The sequence below is a fragment of the Chlorocebus sabaeus genome, chromosome 24 (assembly GCF_047675955.1).
Source record: "Chlorocebus sabaeus isolate Y175 chromosome 24, mChlSab1.0.hap1, whole genome shotgun sequence".
Taxonomy (NCBI): domain Eukaryota; kingdom Metazoa; phylum Chordata; class Mammalia; order Primates; family Cercopithecidae; genus Chlorocebus; species Chlorocebus sabaeus.
The window spans coordinates 72886683-72901420 of NC_132927.1; the positions used below are offsets into that span (position 1 = coordinate 72886683).

The window sequence follows — 14738 nt, forward strand, 5'->3', positions numbered from 1 at the left end:
CCTGTCTTTAAAAAAAAAAAAAATAAATAAAATAAAAGTTATAAATATATATATTTTTATATATGTGTATTTATATATATGTGTAATATATATAAACATACACATAAAAATATACATATATAATATATATAAAATATACACATATATACACACATATAAGTATATATATATAAATATATAAAAATATATACAAATATATATATAAATATACACATATAAAAAGATATATAATATATATACACACACACGTATATGCACACACATGCACACACATTTTGTTTGTTTTTGTTTTGTTTTGTTTTTTGTTTTTTGTTTTGAGATGGAGTCTCACTCTGTCACCCAGGCTGGAGTGCAATGGTACGATCTCGGCTCACTGCAACCTTTGCCTCCCAGGTTCGAGCGATTCTCCTGCCTTAGCCTCCCGAGTAGCTGGGATTACCGTCACCTGCCATCATGCCCGGCTAATTGTATTTTTGTGGAGATGGGGTTTCACCATGTTGGCCAGGCTGGTCTTGAATTCCTGACCTCAGGTGATCTACCCACCCTGGCCTCCCAAAGTGCTGGGATTACAGGCGTGAGCCACCACGACTGGCCTATATTACAATTTTTAAAAGGCAGTTTTAGAAGTCTGTTTGTCAGTTAACGTATAACCGATGGCAGAAGTGCAGGCTGGGGAGGATTCCCTGGATGAGTGTGAAATAGAAAATGCTGAGGTGTCGTGGATGTCTTTTCTTTCTTTTGGACTTCGTGTGTGTGATATGTTTTTAGGCAAATCATGCATAATCCAAAGACTTTAGGCCTGAATATGTCCTGTAAGTGTTAATCATTTTAAAAGTTTTTTTTTTGTTTTTTTTTAAGTGAAGAAGCTGACTTTTAATAAGAATTTTGGGATGTGTAAAAGCCTTTGTGTCCTTTGAGTTTGTGCACGAATATAAAACGTGTACAACTGTACTAAATTTCACAAATTTAGTTTTGAAATTTAGTTTCTTGAAGTAATACTAAGTAACTTCTGTAAATAAAACTTCTGGGTTTTTTGAATACAGTTGTATATTTGTTCAACAAGCATTGAGTGTTTATTATGTACTAGGCACCTTGCTAGCCATTTCAGGCTTTCCTCCTGCATGTGTGGTTGTTCTCTGGCCAACTGTCCTTTTCTTTTTATTCATTTAATATTTGTGCCCTTGAGGGCTCTCTCATTATTCTTTTGTCTGTTTATCCCATCTTGATATTGTCCCTGAGTGGTAACACCTTCTCTGTTGACTACATTTACATTCATGTACCGGTGATATCCATAGCTTTAGTAAGCTGACTGCTCTGTGGTTCCATGTGGATGTCATGTAGGTACCAAAAATAACAAGTCTTCAAGTGTTGCCTACCTCCTTATGGCGTCATCATTCACCAGTTTCAGAGTGTGGGTGGTAGCTCTGAGAGAGAGAGACAGAGAAACCAGAGGACTTTTCTGCCTTTGTTTTTCTTTTAGGAGATAATAAAAACTTGAGTTTATTTAAATGCTAATGTGTAGAATTTACTAGAGACAGGAAAGTTGGATGGGAGAGTAAAGGAGTGATGATTTGAGTTTCTTGAGAAGACAGGGGTTAGTGATATTTAGAACACAGATTGGGCTTTTTTATATAATAAGGAATAATAAGGAAAGAATAGGGGTTAATTATGGAAATAGGTGTGTCTCTTTAATATTTATACTTAGAATTTGGGGTAATACTTGGCTAGTGGCTTTTGGTTGTTAAGTAGGAAGGTCATTTGAGATTGACATGAGAAGGAGAAAATAGGAGAGAAACTTCGGGGGAGTAAAGAGGGTTTAAAATAAGTTATTTTTAAAGTAAAATATTGAAATAGTCTCTTGTCACTTAAAGGTCTTTGTTTAACTGAGCCACTGGATGGGCTTTTAGGGTTTTACAAAACCCTTACACTTTGTATAAGAAGTTTATTTCTGTTTTCTGTTTCTCAGAACATTTTCTCATTCATAACTTTTTTTTTTTTTTTTTAATAATATAGGTTTTTTTTTTTTCTTGTAGAGACGAGGGCTCACTGTGTTGCCCGGGCTAGTTTCAAACTCGAACTCAAGCAATCCTCCCGCCTCGTTCCCCAGAGTGCTAGGATTACAGGCATGAGCCACCATGCCTGGCCACTTATTAATAAATAATTTTTGTTCGAAAAAATCCTTCAGTTAAGTCTCTTAGCCAAAATCAGTTAAGAATAGATCTTTTAGAACCACTCTGGCGATATAGTAGCCAGCCGCCATATGTGACAATTTAAATTTAATTAAAATTAAATAGTCTCTCACTGGTCATATTTTAAATGCAGAGTAGCTGTGTTTTAATAGTGGCTACCATATCCAGTATCACAGATACAGAACATTCTGTCATCTCAGGAAGTAACACTAGACAGTGCTGCTTTGGAAGGTTTGTGTACTTTTTACTGTTGTTATACTTTATCCAATAAAGTCAGTTGCTAAAGTGTATGTATAGGAAGTAAAATCAAAGAATCATTTACTTTACAAAATAATTTCTGTACATGTTATAGATCATTGTATTTTATTTTTATTTATTTTTCTACTTTTAAATTTTGAGACAATTTTTAATTTTTAATTTTTTTTTTTTTTTTTTTTTTTTTTTTTTTTTTTAGCAGAAACAGTCCTGCTCCAGCTGTAACAGCAGCATCTGTGACCAACATACAGGCTACTGAAGTTTCTGTGCCACAAGTAAATTCCAGTGAAAGCTCAGGGGGTAAGGAGATTGGGTTTGTCAGGTTTGAGAATTCTTACATTATATTTGGTTTAACCTTCATTTTGAAAAGCGGGTTTGTTAAGTAGTTGAAATTCAGTTTTTTAAATGCCAGTTTATTTTTTGCATGTAAAGTTATTCATGAAATCAAATTCAGAGAAACAAAAACTTACAACTTGATACCGATGTGGTTATTTTAATTTGTATATGCTCATATATTTACTCCTTAGGTACATCGAGTGAAAGCATTCCTCAAACTGCCACACAACCAGCCATTTCTCCACCACCAAAGCCTACGGTCTCCAGAGTTGTTTCTTCAACACGTCTGGTAAACCCACCACCTAGATCTTCAGGAAATGCAGCAACTTCAGGAAATGCAGCAACAAAAATACCTACTCCTATAGTAGGAGTCAAGAGGACATCCTCACCTCATAAAGAAGAGAGTCCCAAGAAAACCAAAACAGAAGAGGTATATATATAAAAAACATATTAGTTAGCCATGGCAACACCAGCTGCCTATTTTTAAATCCTTTGGAAGAAAACTTTATGAACCAAAATAGAAAAGGATCAAGGAACAAAGCTTTTAGAAAATCATAGGTGTGTCTGTAGTGTTTTAGTGCCATAGTTTCTCTTCACCTTTCCCATTCTTCTCAGTAACTACCTCTGCCATAAAGCTATGCCCTCTCATTTAAACTTCTTTAGTGTGTGTAGTTAGCAGGTATTGTCTACAACAGAATTTAACATGGAATTATATGTATTCTTAACTTACTATTCTCTAATGACTGTCTTTTTTTGCACTGATTTTTTGATGGTCCTTTGGACAGTTTTTTGCTTCTATGATCCAAATGGAGTTTTGAAGTTTCTCTACTGTACTTGGTATTATAGGACCATCGAATACTAGAGGTTCTCAGGGAATTCTTATTGAATGATAAACAAGTACACACAGCCACGTTAGTTTTTGAACCTTAAATGGTTAGTTCTCTAACCCTTAAATAAACTTGCTAGCATCATTTGCATTTTTTTTTTTTTTTTTTAAACTCCTGGGCACAGGCTTCTGCCTCCCAAGTAGCTAGACCCACAGGTGCACGTCACCATGCCCAGCTTAGTTTTTTGTTTTTTATTTTGAGACAAACAAAAAAGAGCCCAACCTGGGCTCTTTTGCCCAGGTTGGAGTGCAGCAGAGCAATCTCAGCTCACTGCAACCTCTGCCTCCCGGACTCAAGCAATCCTCCCACCTCAGCCTCCCAAGTAGCTGGGACTACAGGTGCGCACCACCATGCCTGCCTAATTTAAAAAAAGACTTTTTTTTTTGTAAAGACAGAGTCTTGCTATGTTATCCAGGCTTATCTCCAGCTCCTGGGCTCAAGCAATCCTCTTGTCTTGATCTCCCAAAGTGTTGAGGTCACAGGAACCACTATGCTTTGTGAGCTTGTATTAACTTTTTATACTAGCTGGTTTACAATTGTTACAGTCTTAGTTTTGGGAAAACCATTAAAAGTGTACATTGATTTGGTATGAGTCTTAAAATAGAGGTAGTCTTGTTACACAATTTTATTTCTCCCTCGAGTCACTTTCATGTTGTTTTCCAATCAATGAGGCGTTCGCTATTTCCCCAGAGGTGACAGTCTAAAAGCACCAATTTCATTGTGATTTTTTTTTTTTTTTTTTTTTTTTTTTAAGCTAAGAATGTATTTAGTAATTTACTTATTACAACAAATTTCTTTAGAGTGGGAAAAAACCCTCTAGATTGCTCATGGATTCTGTTACGTTTTGATTAAGAATGGTGAAAATTATTTTATTATTTAGCTTATTCTCTGAAGACTTCAGTTTTTTTTTTTTTTGAAATAGCTGCTATTAACTAAAAGTAATCTGATGAATTTTGTCACTCTTAAGATGGTAAATGAGAATGAAAAATGAGTGTTGTGTAGTACTTTAAATCCCCCCAGATTACTTATGATGCCTAATACAATGTAAATGCTGTTTAAGTTATTGTTATGATGTATTTTTTAATTTGTGTCATTTTTATCGTTGTATTATTTTTTATTTTTCCAAGTATTTTTGATCCATGGTTGGTTGAATTCGCAGATGCAGAATCCACAGATATGAAGGGCCCACTGTAAATCATCATAACTTAGAAGATGTGTTCTGAAAACTCATCTGTGTCTGTGTAATTATCTCTTAAGGCAGTGATTTTCATTGTTGGTTGTGCAACAGAATTAGTTTTTGGGTTTTTTTTTGGTTATTGTTTTTCAATAAAGATTTTAGGGCTTTCTCCAGACGAACTGAATCAGAGATCTTCTAGAAGTTAGGCCTGGAGATCTTATTAAGAGCCCCACTGCCACATGATTGTGTTGTGCAGCAGCTTAAGAATATGCTAAATTTTTGTGTCAGTTACACATTCAGACTACTGATAACCGGTTTGAAGTTGTCAGGGCATTTCAGAATTCAGATTTCTTTTGACATAAGTAAAGTGTATTTAAGTATAATTCTATGCATTTAACATTGTTTTTTGTTTGTTTGTTTTGTTTTGTTTTTTTAATGTTAAAAATGGCACCCTAAGAGTTCTAAATAAGTTTGTACCAGTGCAGTATTTTGCAATTTTATTTGCACTTACCTTGGTAGAATAACACTTGTGTTTCTTGTCTGGTTTAGAAAAGCAATAAGAATATAGAATTTTTAAACTTAAGTATGGAAAATTAAAAATACATATAGAAGAGTCATTTTATGTACCTGTGTACCCATCACACAGCTTCTGTTATAATTAACTCTCAGCCAATCTTTGTAATCTTAATTCTTTAAGCCTTTTTCGTTTTCTCTTGCGATTGAATTACTTAACAGCAGAATCTAGACATGTTTAATTAGAATCTTAAAAATCATATCTAAGAATGAAAGCATTAAGAGTAAAATTAGCCTAGTCACAAAAATTAACAATTTATTAATATCATCAAACATCTAGTCAGTGCTCAAATGTCCCGATTGTTTCATTGATTGTTTTAAAAATAGGCTGTTTGTTCAAATCCGGAAATCAAAAAAGATCCCTGTGTTGCAATTGTTTGATACCTGTAAGTGTCCTTTAAAATACAGATTCCCTCCTCCATCCCTCCCCACTTTTTCCTGTCATTTTTTTTTTTTTTTTTTTTTTGGTATATATTTTCTCAGTCTGAATTTTGCTTATGGCATTTCTATGGAGTTGATTAATAGAAACATAGCATTTTAAGAAGATAAGGGATATTAGGTTATTCCATGGGCTAATCTCATTTCCTACCAGAAGAACTTGCTGTTTAGTGGCTTTTCCAGTTACAGATCTAGTTACAGTTAGAGGCAGGATTAGAACCCAGGCCTAAATCTCATAGTGCTTTAGTCAAAGAAATTTGCTGTAGTAGAAATAATCCTGATTTTGAAGCCCTTCTAAATTGGGTCTTTTATTCTGTGCTAATGAGTACTCGGTATTAGAAATTTTAGCAAACCAGAAATAAATACTGGCCTCACTCAGTAATGCACTAAATGTATATAGATAGGAGAGTTTTAGATACTCTGAGGTAGTTTAGTTCTGCTTAATGGTCATCATATCCTAAGGTTTTTCAAATAAATGGTAATGTAAAGTAAAAATTGAAAATGTTTGCTCTGTTTCCTGGATTATATAGCTAAATTAACCTCTCTCTCTCTCTCTCTCTCTCTCTCTCTCTCTCTCTCTCTCTATATATATATATATATATATATATATATGAAACTTTTTGTATGGAAAATTTCAAACATGTCATAAGTATAATGAACTGTCATGTTTGCATCACCTAGCTTCAACAGTTAACAACTCACAGCCAGCCTTGTTTTATCTACATACCCACATCACTTCCTTCCCCATTGTTTTGAAGCAAACCCCAGGCATAACCAAAAATATTTCTTTGTATATCTAAAAATAAGGACTTCTATAAAATATAAGTACAGTATATTTATCACAGAAATATTGATAATCCATAGTTTTACATATCAGTCAGTATTCAGATTTGGCCAGTTGTGACACATTACTATTTTTAAAGTTTGCATATTTGCAGGGTACAAATAAAGTCCTTATTGGAATTGACTGGTACTGTATTAAATCTCTTCTAAGCTGTAAGTTAGCCTGTGGTTTTTCTATGCCTGTTTTAAGAGTCACATTTAAAATTAAATTTTAATTCTGCTGAGAAAATAGTGTCAAAATAGTTCTTAAGACCCAAGCAAGGCGTTTCTCGAGTCTTGTGTTCTGTAGGATGTTAGTAGGTCGTACCAGGAACAAGGATTCTCTGGTTAACTAGGCTTGGGAAGATTAAAGTGGTGTTCTTTCTTGGTAGAATTGATTAGAACCTTCTATGTGCCACTCTATGTGAGGCTCCCAGAATGGGGGTGATAGCTATGCCAAATTCCTAAAGTTGTTTGATCAGGATCTCTTTTTTTTTTCTTTTCCTTACAAAATATATTTCTATGAACTCTTAGTGGTTTTGGAAACGTACTTTAGGTGGTGGTCTGCAGTAACAGTTTTCCTGATGCTTTTTAAAATTTTACTAGCTTCTGAAGCCAAATTTAATTTGATAAAAATATTTTAAAAGAAGAACCAGTTATCTATTTTAAGGCTATAGCTGATCTTATAGGTTTAATTATTTTGTAGTTTTAAAAAAGTTTATAAAGTAAAGCATTGATTGGCAAATAATCTAAATTTTTCATTTTAGAGAATAAAGCTTTTTTTTTTAAAAACAGGATGAAACAAGTGAAGATGCTAACTGTCTTGCTTTGAGTGGACATGATAAAACAGAAGCAAAGGTATACTAATTTAGCCTTTAGAATACATACACAATTAAGAGTTCAGAAGATGTAATAGAAATGTCTCTAAAATATTGTATTTTGTGCTATAGGTTTTAGATTTTTTTAGTGTTGTTTGTGGAGAAGTATTTGTTCATTTTTACTGTTAATTATGTAATGCTGAACACTGAAGGGAATATAGTGATGAGTGAAACACATTCTGTGCCTTTAAAGGAGCTTATAATTAAGTAGAGAAGAGAAGTCATGAATGTAATTAATTACATTATCAAAGAAAATCAAAGTAATTGAGGGCTGGGGGCTAAGGGGCAAGAGAAGTAAGATGTTATTTCTGACTGCAGAAATAGCAGTAAATGTCTTCACTGAAGAAAGAAGTAGCATTTGAAGTGGCCTCGAAGGATACATAGGATTTTTGACAGTCCAGGCTGAGATCATGATCTCTCTCTGTTGGGTTGAGAATATGGTATGATTACAGAAGCAGTTTTTGGCATAAGGTTTTGGCTAGAACCTGGGGTGCATGGGGCTTGAACGAGGTGTAGATGGGGTGGAAGAAATTTTTTTTCCCCCAAAATGTAAAAGACTCATTTTTTCCCCCTAGAATTTGAAATATATTGAAGGCTTTTAACTTTCTTTTGTTGTGGAAAAATTAGAAATTCTTCCCCTTCTCCCAAATTCTCCAGATTTCTCTGATGGATATTTTAACAAATACTCTGTTAGGTTTTGTGCGTGCCCTCATAATGCCCTTGTTTTATAATTTCAATGTACTTTGTAAACCAAGAAAAAAATGTTTGTGTCATTACATAATCTACAAAATTATTAATGGCTTCACAGAATGCTGTCTTAAGGCTGTGATTATTTTTATCCAGCCAATTTCCTATCCATAGCAATTATTTCCATTTAAAAAAGAAAGCTGTGCTTTCCTACTGTAATACTGGTTACAGCTAAATATCATATCTGCCATTCATTCATGTTTATTTACTTAGCATAAATTAATGGAAGAAGAATTATTGAGGAAAATAGTATGCTTAAAGTTTGGTATACATCACCAAGTTGTCCTCTAGGAAGGCTGCATGTCTTCCATTCCTACTTCTTACATCTTATTTACGTTTTTTAATTTCATAGGAGAAAGCAGTGTTTCATTTTTTTGGTATAGTTTCATTGAAATTGAAGTTTTCATATTTTTATTTTCTTTTTTAAATGTTTTTTTTTTTTTTTTTGAGATGGAGTCTTGCTCTGTTGCCCAGGCTGGAATGCAGTGGCGTGTTCTTGGCTCACTGCAACCTCTGCCTCCCGGGTTCAAGCGATTCTCCTGCCTCAGCCTCCCAAGTAGCTGGGATTACTGGCATGCACCACCACGCCTGGCTGATTTTGTATTTTCAGTAGAGACGGGGTTTTACCATGTTGGCCAGTCTGGTCTTGAACTCCTGACCTCCTGATCTGCTCACCTCGGCCTCCCAAAGTGCTGGGATTACAGGTGTGAGTCACTGGGTCTGACCTATATTTTTATTTTTATATGTTTGTGTATATATTGTTTTCTTTTGTGTACTGCTTTTAAAAAGTTTAGAGTAATGGTATGACGTACTTTACCCTGTGTTTTCTGATGAGTAGAATCAGTGCACTGATTACTAAGGAGGGGTGAAGAGACCATAAGGAGGGAGAAATCTTTTTAAGACATATTTTCTACTTTTAATTAAAGGTGTCGGGTTGTTTTATTTAGTAGTATTGAATAAGTTTTTTTTTTTTTTCTCCTCAAAGCTAAGAATTTTCCTTGGGTTTATGCTCTGTTATTGTCTGGGCAACATTTCATGATGTGCCTATGTGTGTTTTTAATTATTGTTTGCTTAAAATGTCCCAAGTTGGAGCTGGTTGGAAAGTCATGAGCTATTTTGACCCATGCCTTATAAGATTTAAGTAGGCAAATAGAAATTTATTAATATCTGAAATGGTGAAAGAACCTACAGCATTTACACACTAGGTGTTTTTGTAATGTAGTCACATCTTTCTCTTGATCCCTCCTGTCTTCCAGTTTGTCTTCTTTATTAGCCACCAAACCCAGTTATGTTCTTTTATTCTTTTTTAAGTCTCTTTTCCCCCTTCCCCATCCTCTTTGTCTCACAGGAACAACTTGATACAGAGACAAGTACAACTCAATCAGAAACTATTCAGACAGCGGCTTCTCTGTTGGCCTCTCAGGTACTAAGTGCAAAAAGCAAGGAGAATTTTGTAAATGTCCTGAAGATTAGTGTGGTATATTGAATTACAGTGAGAGTTCATAGAAGACTATTAAAATTAATCTTTGTGAAAGTAATTACTTGCTAGCCTATAAACGTATTTATTGTAGTTTTAAGGCAGGGCCCTGGATTTGATGGAACCGTTCTCTGGGACTGTTTCAATGTTAACTCATCCCCTTATATTAATATATTATTTGATACTGCAAATCATTTAAATTTTCACTAGTCACTTATACAGGTTTCATATGTAAGTTTTATTTGTAGGTGCAAAGAGTGAAATTCAAACTAGGAATGAACTAAAAAACATTCTTCATGTATTTCTTTTGCAAAGGCTAATTTATTTTTATTTTAAAAATGTATTTCTGCCTTATTTTTCCACTACTGATTTCAGTTAGTTATTAATATAGCTCATAGTTCTTCAGAATTACTTTTTCATTTGTCCTAGCAATTCTACTTGTGACAGACCCTCACATATGGAATCTCACAGTAGGCATCTGGAATCTTTTTTCATTGATTTGTTTGTGAACCTTCATTTTGTTAAATAATTTTCTTCTTGAATCCTTTCACATGAATGAACCCTAACGTCTAGCTCAAACTCTGACACAAAGTAGATATATTCTTTAATAGATGATAAAACTGGTTAATCTCTACAAAGTAACTGAGATAACAACCGCTGCTGTACTGATACTATGATGATATTTTGCTGCTTTGCAGCTCAAGAGTTATTTTAACGTGATCATTTAAAAATGTGCTTTTGCTAGATGTTAACTTTTATAGTCTCTAAAGATACATAAAGATTATGTTTAGTTTCCGGAATACCTTTTCCGTAATCTAATAAAACTTTAGGGGGACATATATTGATACATGGACAAACTTGTTTATCATTTGTAAACTGTCCTGTGATTGCATGTGTTTGGTTTGCCACATACTCTTTAGGGGCTTATTTTCATAGTTTTGTCTTACTGAATTTATCCCTGTAGTAATTAGTACCCATGGGTATTTACCTTTTAGGTATTTTTATGAGTGAGTAGAATTTTCTTTCTAATGAAAGGATTCATAGAGCCATAGAGAGAAAATCACCCAGTTATATAAGAAGAATGATTATGTTGATTTAAAAAAAAATACATTCCTATGTTTGGTAATGTTAGGTATGTACTTATTTCTGGGGAGGTGATAATATTGTGGCTATACCTAATAAAAAATTCTTATTGTTTTGAGATAAATCTGGAAATATTTATAAATGAAATGATAGGATCTCTAGGATTTGCTTCAGAATAACACAAGGTGAATTGAAAGTGGGAGGACGGTGGCTTAGATTTGACAATTGATGAAGCTGGGTAATGAATACATGGGGATCCATTATACAGTGCTCTCTACTTTTGTGTATGTTTGGAATTTTCCATAATAAAACTTTAAAAGATCCATCTCTGTATTTTTTTTAGTGTTAAAGCTTGTGATTTAATCTAATTAATATGAAAATAATCTATCTAAAATGTAGGATGATTAAATTATTGCTCAGCTGTATAGATTTAATTGTATAATTTACAGTGTCAGAAAATAAATTTACTGCTGCTGCTTTGTATAAAATGAACTTTAAGTATTCTCCCACTTGGGGGTGCTCCAATACTAGTTAATATTACCGCTATTAGTGTGGTAATAAGTGAATACGGTTTAGCAGTAAGTTAAGCATTATGTGATAGGTGATTCTTAGAGGAACAATTTTAAAAACTATTTGAAATTACTTAGGAGTTTTTAAAATATTGTTAAAATATACCTATTTGAAAATTCCTTTGTTGAACACATTATTTGTTAAATAATGTGATAGTCATATTTACATTCCATTTTGACAACATTATAGAGTTTTTAAATTTGTAATACTTTTCTCATAAGGTTTCTTAAATACATCTCATTGTTAAATTATGGTGCTTTGAACAATGTTGTGTTCTTTGCTTTCATTCTCAGAAAACATCCAGTACAGACCTTTCTGATATCCCTGCTCTCCCTGCAAATCCTATTCCTGTTATCAAGAATTCAATAAAACTGAGATTGAATCGGTAAAAACAACCTCAGGGGTCCATAAACAATATCTGCCAACTCAACCTGTTGTCTTCAAATGCTAAAAAAGGAGAATGGAGGGTACAAGACTAGACATGACTGAAATGGATTTGGGTTTTTTGGTGACCTCCCTTACTGGGCTAATCAGCACTTGATCGGAAGTCCAGGTTAGTATGTGAAGCCAGGAGTACTATTATTATTGTGTTAGCAACAGTTGCATTAACTATTTCAAAAATTACTGCCTTTTAAAAAACAACCTCAAGCTATATTTGTATTCATAATTGACATCTGGATTGGGTTTATGTTTGATGCATTGTTTGGAAAATTTGCAATACAAACTGGCATAAGAATTACTTATTCTGATGATGCACTTTTATGTATTTTTCATTAGAAAGTAGAACTAATTTTAGAGTTTCAGCTTGATGGATTTTCAGTTTTTCCTGAAGAATTTTCTTTACCATTAGTCTTCAAATTGGATACCGTTGTGCAGTGGTGTACTGTTATACTTCAGAGAAAGGGTAAGAGTACATCTAGTTCAGTTCCTGTGAGGTAGCTGTAACCCTTAAAAATGAAACGTCAACTCTAGGGTACATTTGACATTGAAAGAATAGTTAGGAAATAACTTGGTTTTGATAGGGTCATGATTAAGAAATGATATATTGGTTTTATTTATGGAATTGTTTTATAGTGCATACAAATCAGCGATCAGCCAGCAAATATTTTTATTTGAGCTTATGAAAGCTCTGTATTCTTTTGCCTTCAATCTGTTGTCTTCAAAACAAACAAACAAACAAAAAGCTTCTTGCACCTTCCCCTTCCTTTTTCTTTTTGCTTGTATGCACAAGGTAGGACTTACTTCGTAAGAAACAAAATGCCAGTATTTTCTTAAGCCATGATGTGAAACCAATGACCCTGTGACCACATGGCACAGAACACTAAATTTTGGTCCCATGGCTGAAACTTGAGGGTGACTAAAAGGAATGCCTGTGAAACATGGTATCTGTCTGGGATGGCCATTTGATCTCTAAGAGGAATTTTGTACACTCCACAGAACTCCTATCTATAGTAAAATTGATTTTCAGTTTTAAATGTGGGCAAAAAGTCATTTTCTCCAAGATTTTAAAACTAATTCTTATTTTTAAATGGTTTACCAAAATTTGTCAGTACATTTTACATGTAGAAGCATTTTAAAAATCATTTCTAGCAAGCACTTGACATCTAGTCAGCTCTCTACTCCTTCTTTATTTTGTTTTTTTCAAAAGATTAAGAGCTCTTTGAATAAAATAATTTCTCATAATTAAGCAGTAGAAGATCTATCTTTACAAAGTATGAGGGATGCCAGATGTTGATAAACTTACTCTTTCTTAATCTGGACAAAGTAAACTTAACAGATTTTTCTGATGAGCATGTTTTATGAATCCTCCATTGTGCTCCATTCTATCACATGTGCATTTTTCATGTTAAACTGCAATTACTTAATCTCTTCCCCTATCCTTCTAAATTAATTTTCTGAAGTTGGAGTGTAGTCTTTTCCCCCTTAGGCTATGCATTAATCGAAGCTTTCTTTTCACCATGACTTTATAATGTCTAGTAAACAATATTTCTACTTCCCACATCTTTGCTTTACACAGTCACCTTGCCCTTCCTTCCACCACTGAAGAAAAAAGCTGGTCATACTAACAGGTGAAGTGTACAAGGTGTCTGTGTGTTTTGTGTAGCTTCAGAGTTAGATTGAAATTACCAGGCACAGATTTAGTCTTGTCATTTTGTTTACACATTGGGGAAAACAATTCAGTTTATTAAACGTTTCATGTAACTGCACCCAAGTTTTGCCAAGCTGGAAACTTGGACCTTTTCTGTGTAGTGACTTTTTAATTATAGTTTTCATAACCTGGAGATCAGACTGTTGCTTTCGCATGATGTATGTAGTGTCTCATGACTGGAGTTTGCTTTGTTTTATAGTATCTGTACTCCTTGTATTTTTCAAGAGCTATTTTGTAAACAGATGATGTATTTCTCCATTGAAAACACAATAAAAAAAAAACAGCACAATCTCACAGTTGCCTGATTTCTTTTGACTACTCCTTTTTTTCAGTAATTTAATTGGTTCTGTCATAAGTTTATAGTGTGATTCTAAGTGAAGATTTGCAAAAGAATTTGGTTACATTAGAAAAGATTTGTTTCTGGTTAACGTAAGCCATTGGCAGCAGCCTTGTATTTATAGCTCAGATAATTAGGTGTTTGTTTTTCACATAATTGATCTTTAGGGAAGAAAACATTAATATAGTTACTATTAATTCAATTTTAGCTCTTCTGTCCTCTAAAGTATTCTGTGTCTGTAGACACCATACTTATCTGTATATTTATTCTATGCCTGTAGACAGTGTACTGTCCTTTTCAAAGCATTTAGCACTTTAATGTCAGCAGGTGGCACTGTTGTTTTTCAGTGAATTTAGAATTACAGACAACAACCAACCAGGATTCCGTTTCTTATTTTACTAAATGCAAATCAGATATTGCTTTTCTTAATCCCCCAGATGCTCAGCATTGAATACTTAACTCATGGTGTAGAAGTGAGCTGCTCTGTGTATTTTGTGATGGTCAGCTCTTGGGTATGGTTATCTTGTGTTTTGAGTGGAGAGATGGACCTCTTTATGTCAAAGCCATTGTTCTGAAGGACATGTAGTTGTTCATATATCATTTCTAAAATTCTATTTTAAAATTCTAATATAACCTTCCCTATATATAAAAATGGGGATGTGGCTGCATTTAACTTTTTAGTAAAAGCAAAATTTAACTTCCGAGACTATTCAGTCAAAGGGAAAATATTGTAGGAATTACCCTTGTCTCCCTTGTTAACACTAAAAGAATTGGACTGGCTGTACTTCCTCCACTTTGGTAGACATCTAGATGCAGGACT

General features: G+C 33.7%; 1 protein-coding gene across 6 annotated transcripts in view; it reads left to right on the plus strand.

The window, feature by feature from the left end:
• PAPOLA (poly(A) polymerase alpha) overlaps positions 1 to 13875 on the plus strand; it is a 63740-nt gene extending 49865 nt beyond the window's left edge. Inside the window, exons 18-22 of one of the 6 annotated variants that reach the window (XM_007987776.2) lie at positions 2647 to 2744; positions 2972 to 3210; positions 7473 to 7535; positions 9651 to 9725; positions 11726 to 13875. In XM_007987776.2, the coding sequence (XP_007985967.1) occupies positions 2647 to 2744; positions 2972 to 3210; positions 7473 to 7535; positions 9651 to 9725; positions 11726 to 11821 (571 nt within the window). In that variant the 3' untranslated portion in view covers positions 11822 to 13875. Of the gene's footprint in view, positions 1 to 2643; positions 2745 to 2971; positions 3211 to 7472; positions 7536 to 9650; positions 9726 to 11725 lie in introns of all 6 variants that reach the window. The other 5 variants (XM_007987775.3, XM_007987777.3, XM_037984470.2 and 2 more) reach the window with 5 other exon arrangements.
• The last annotated feature ends 863 nt before the right edge of the window (positions 13876 to 14738 follow it).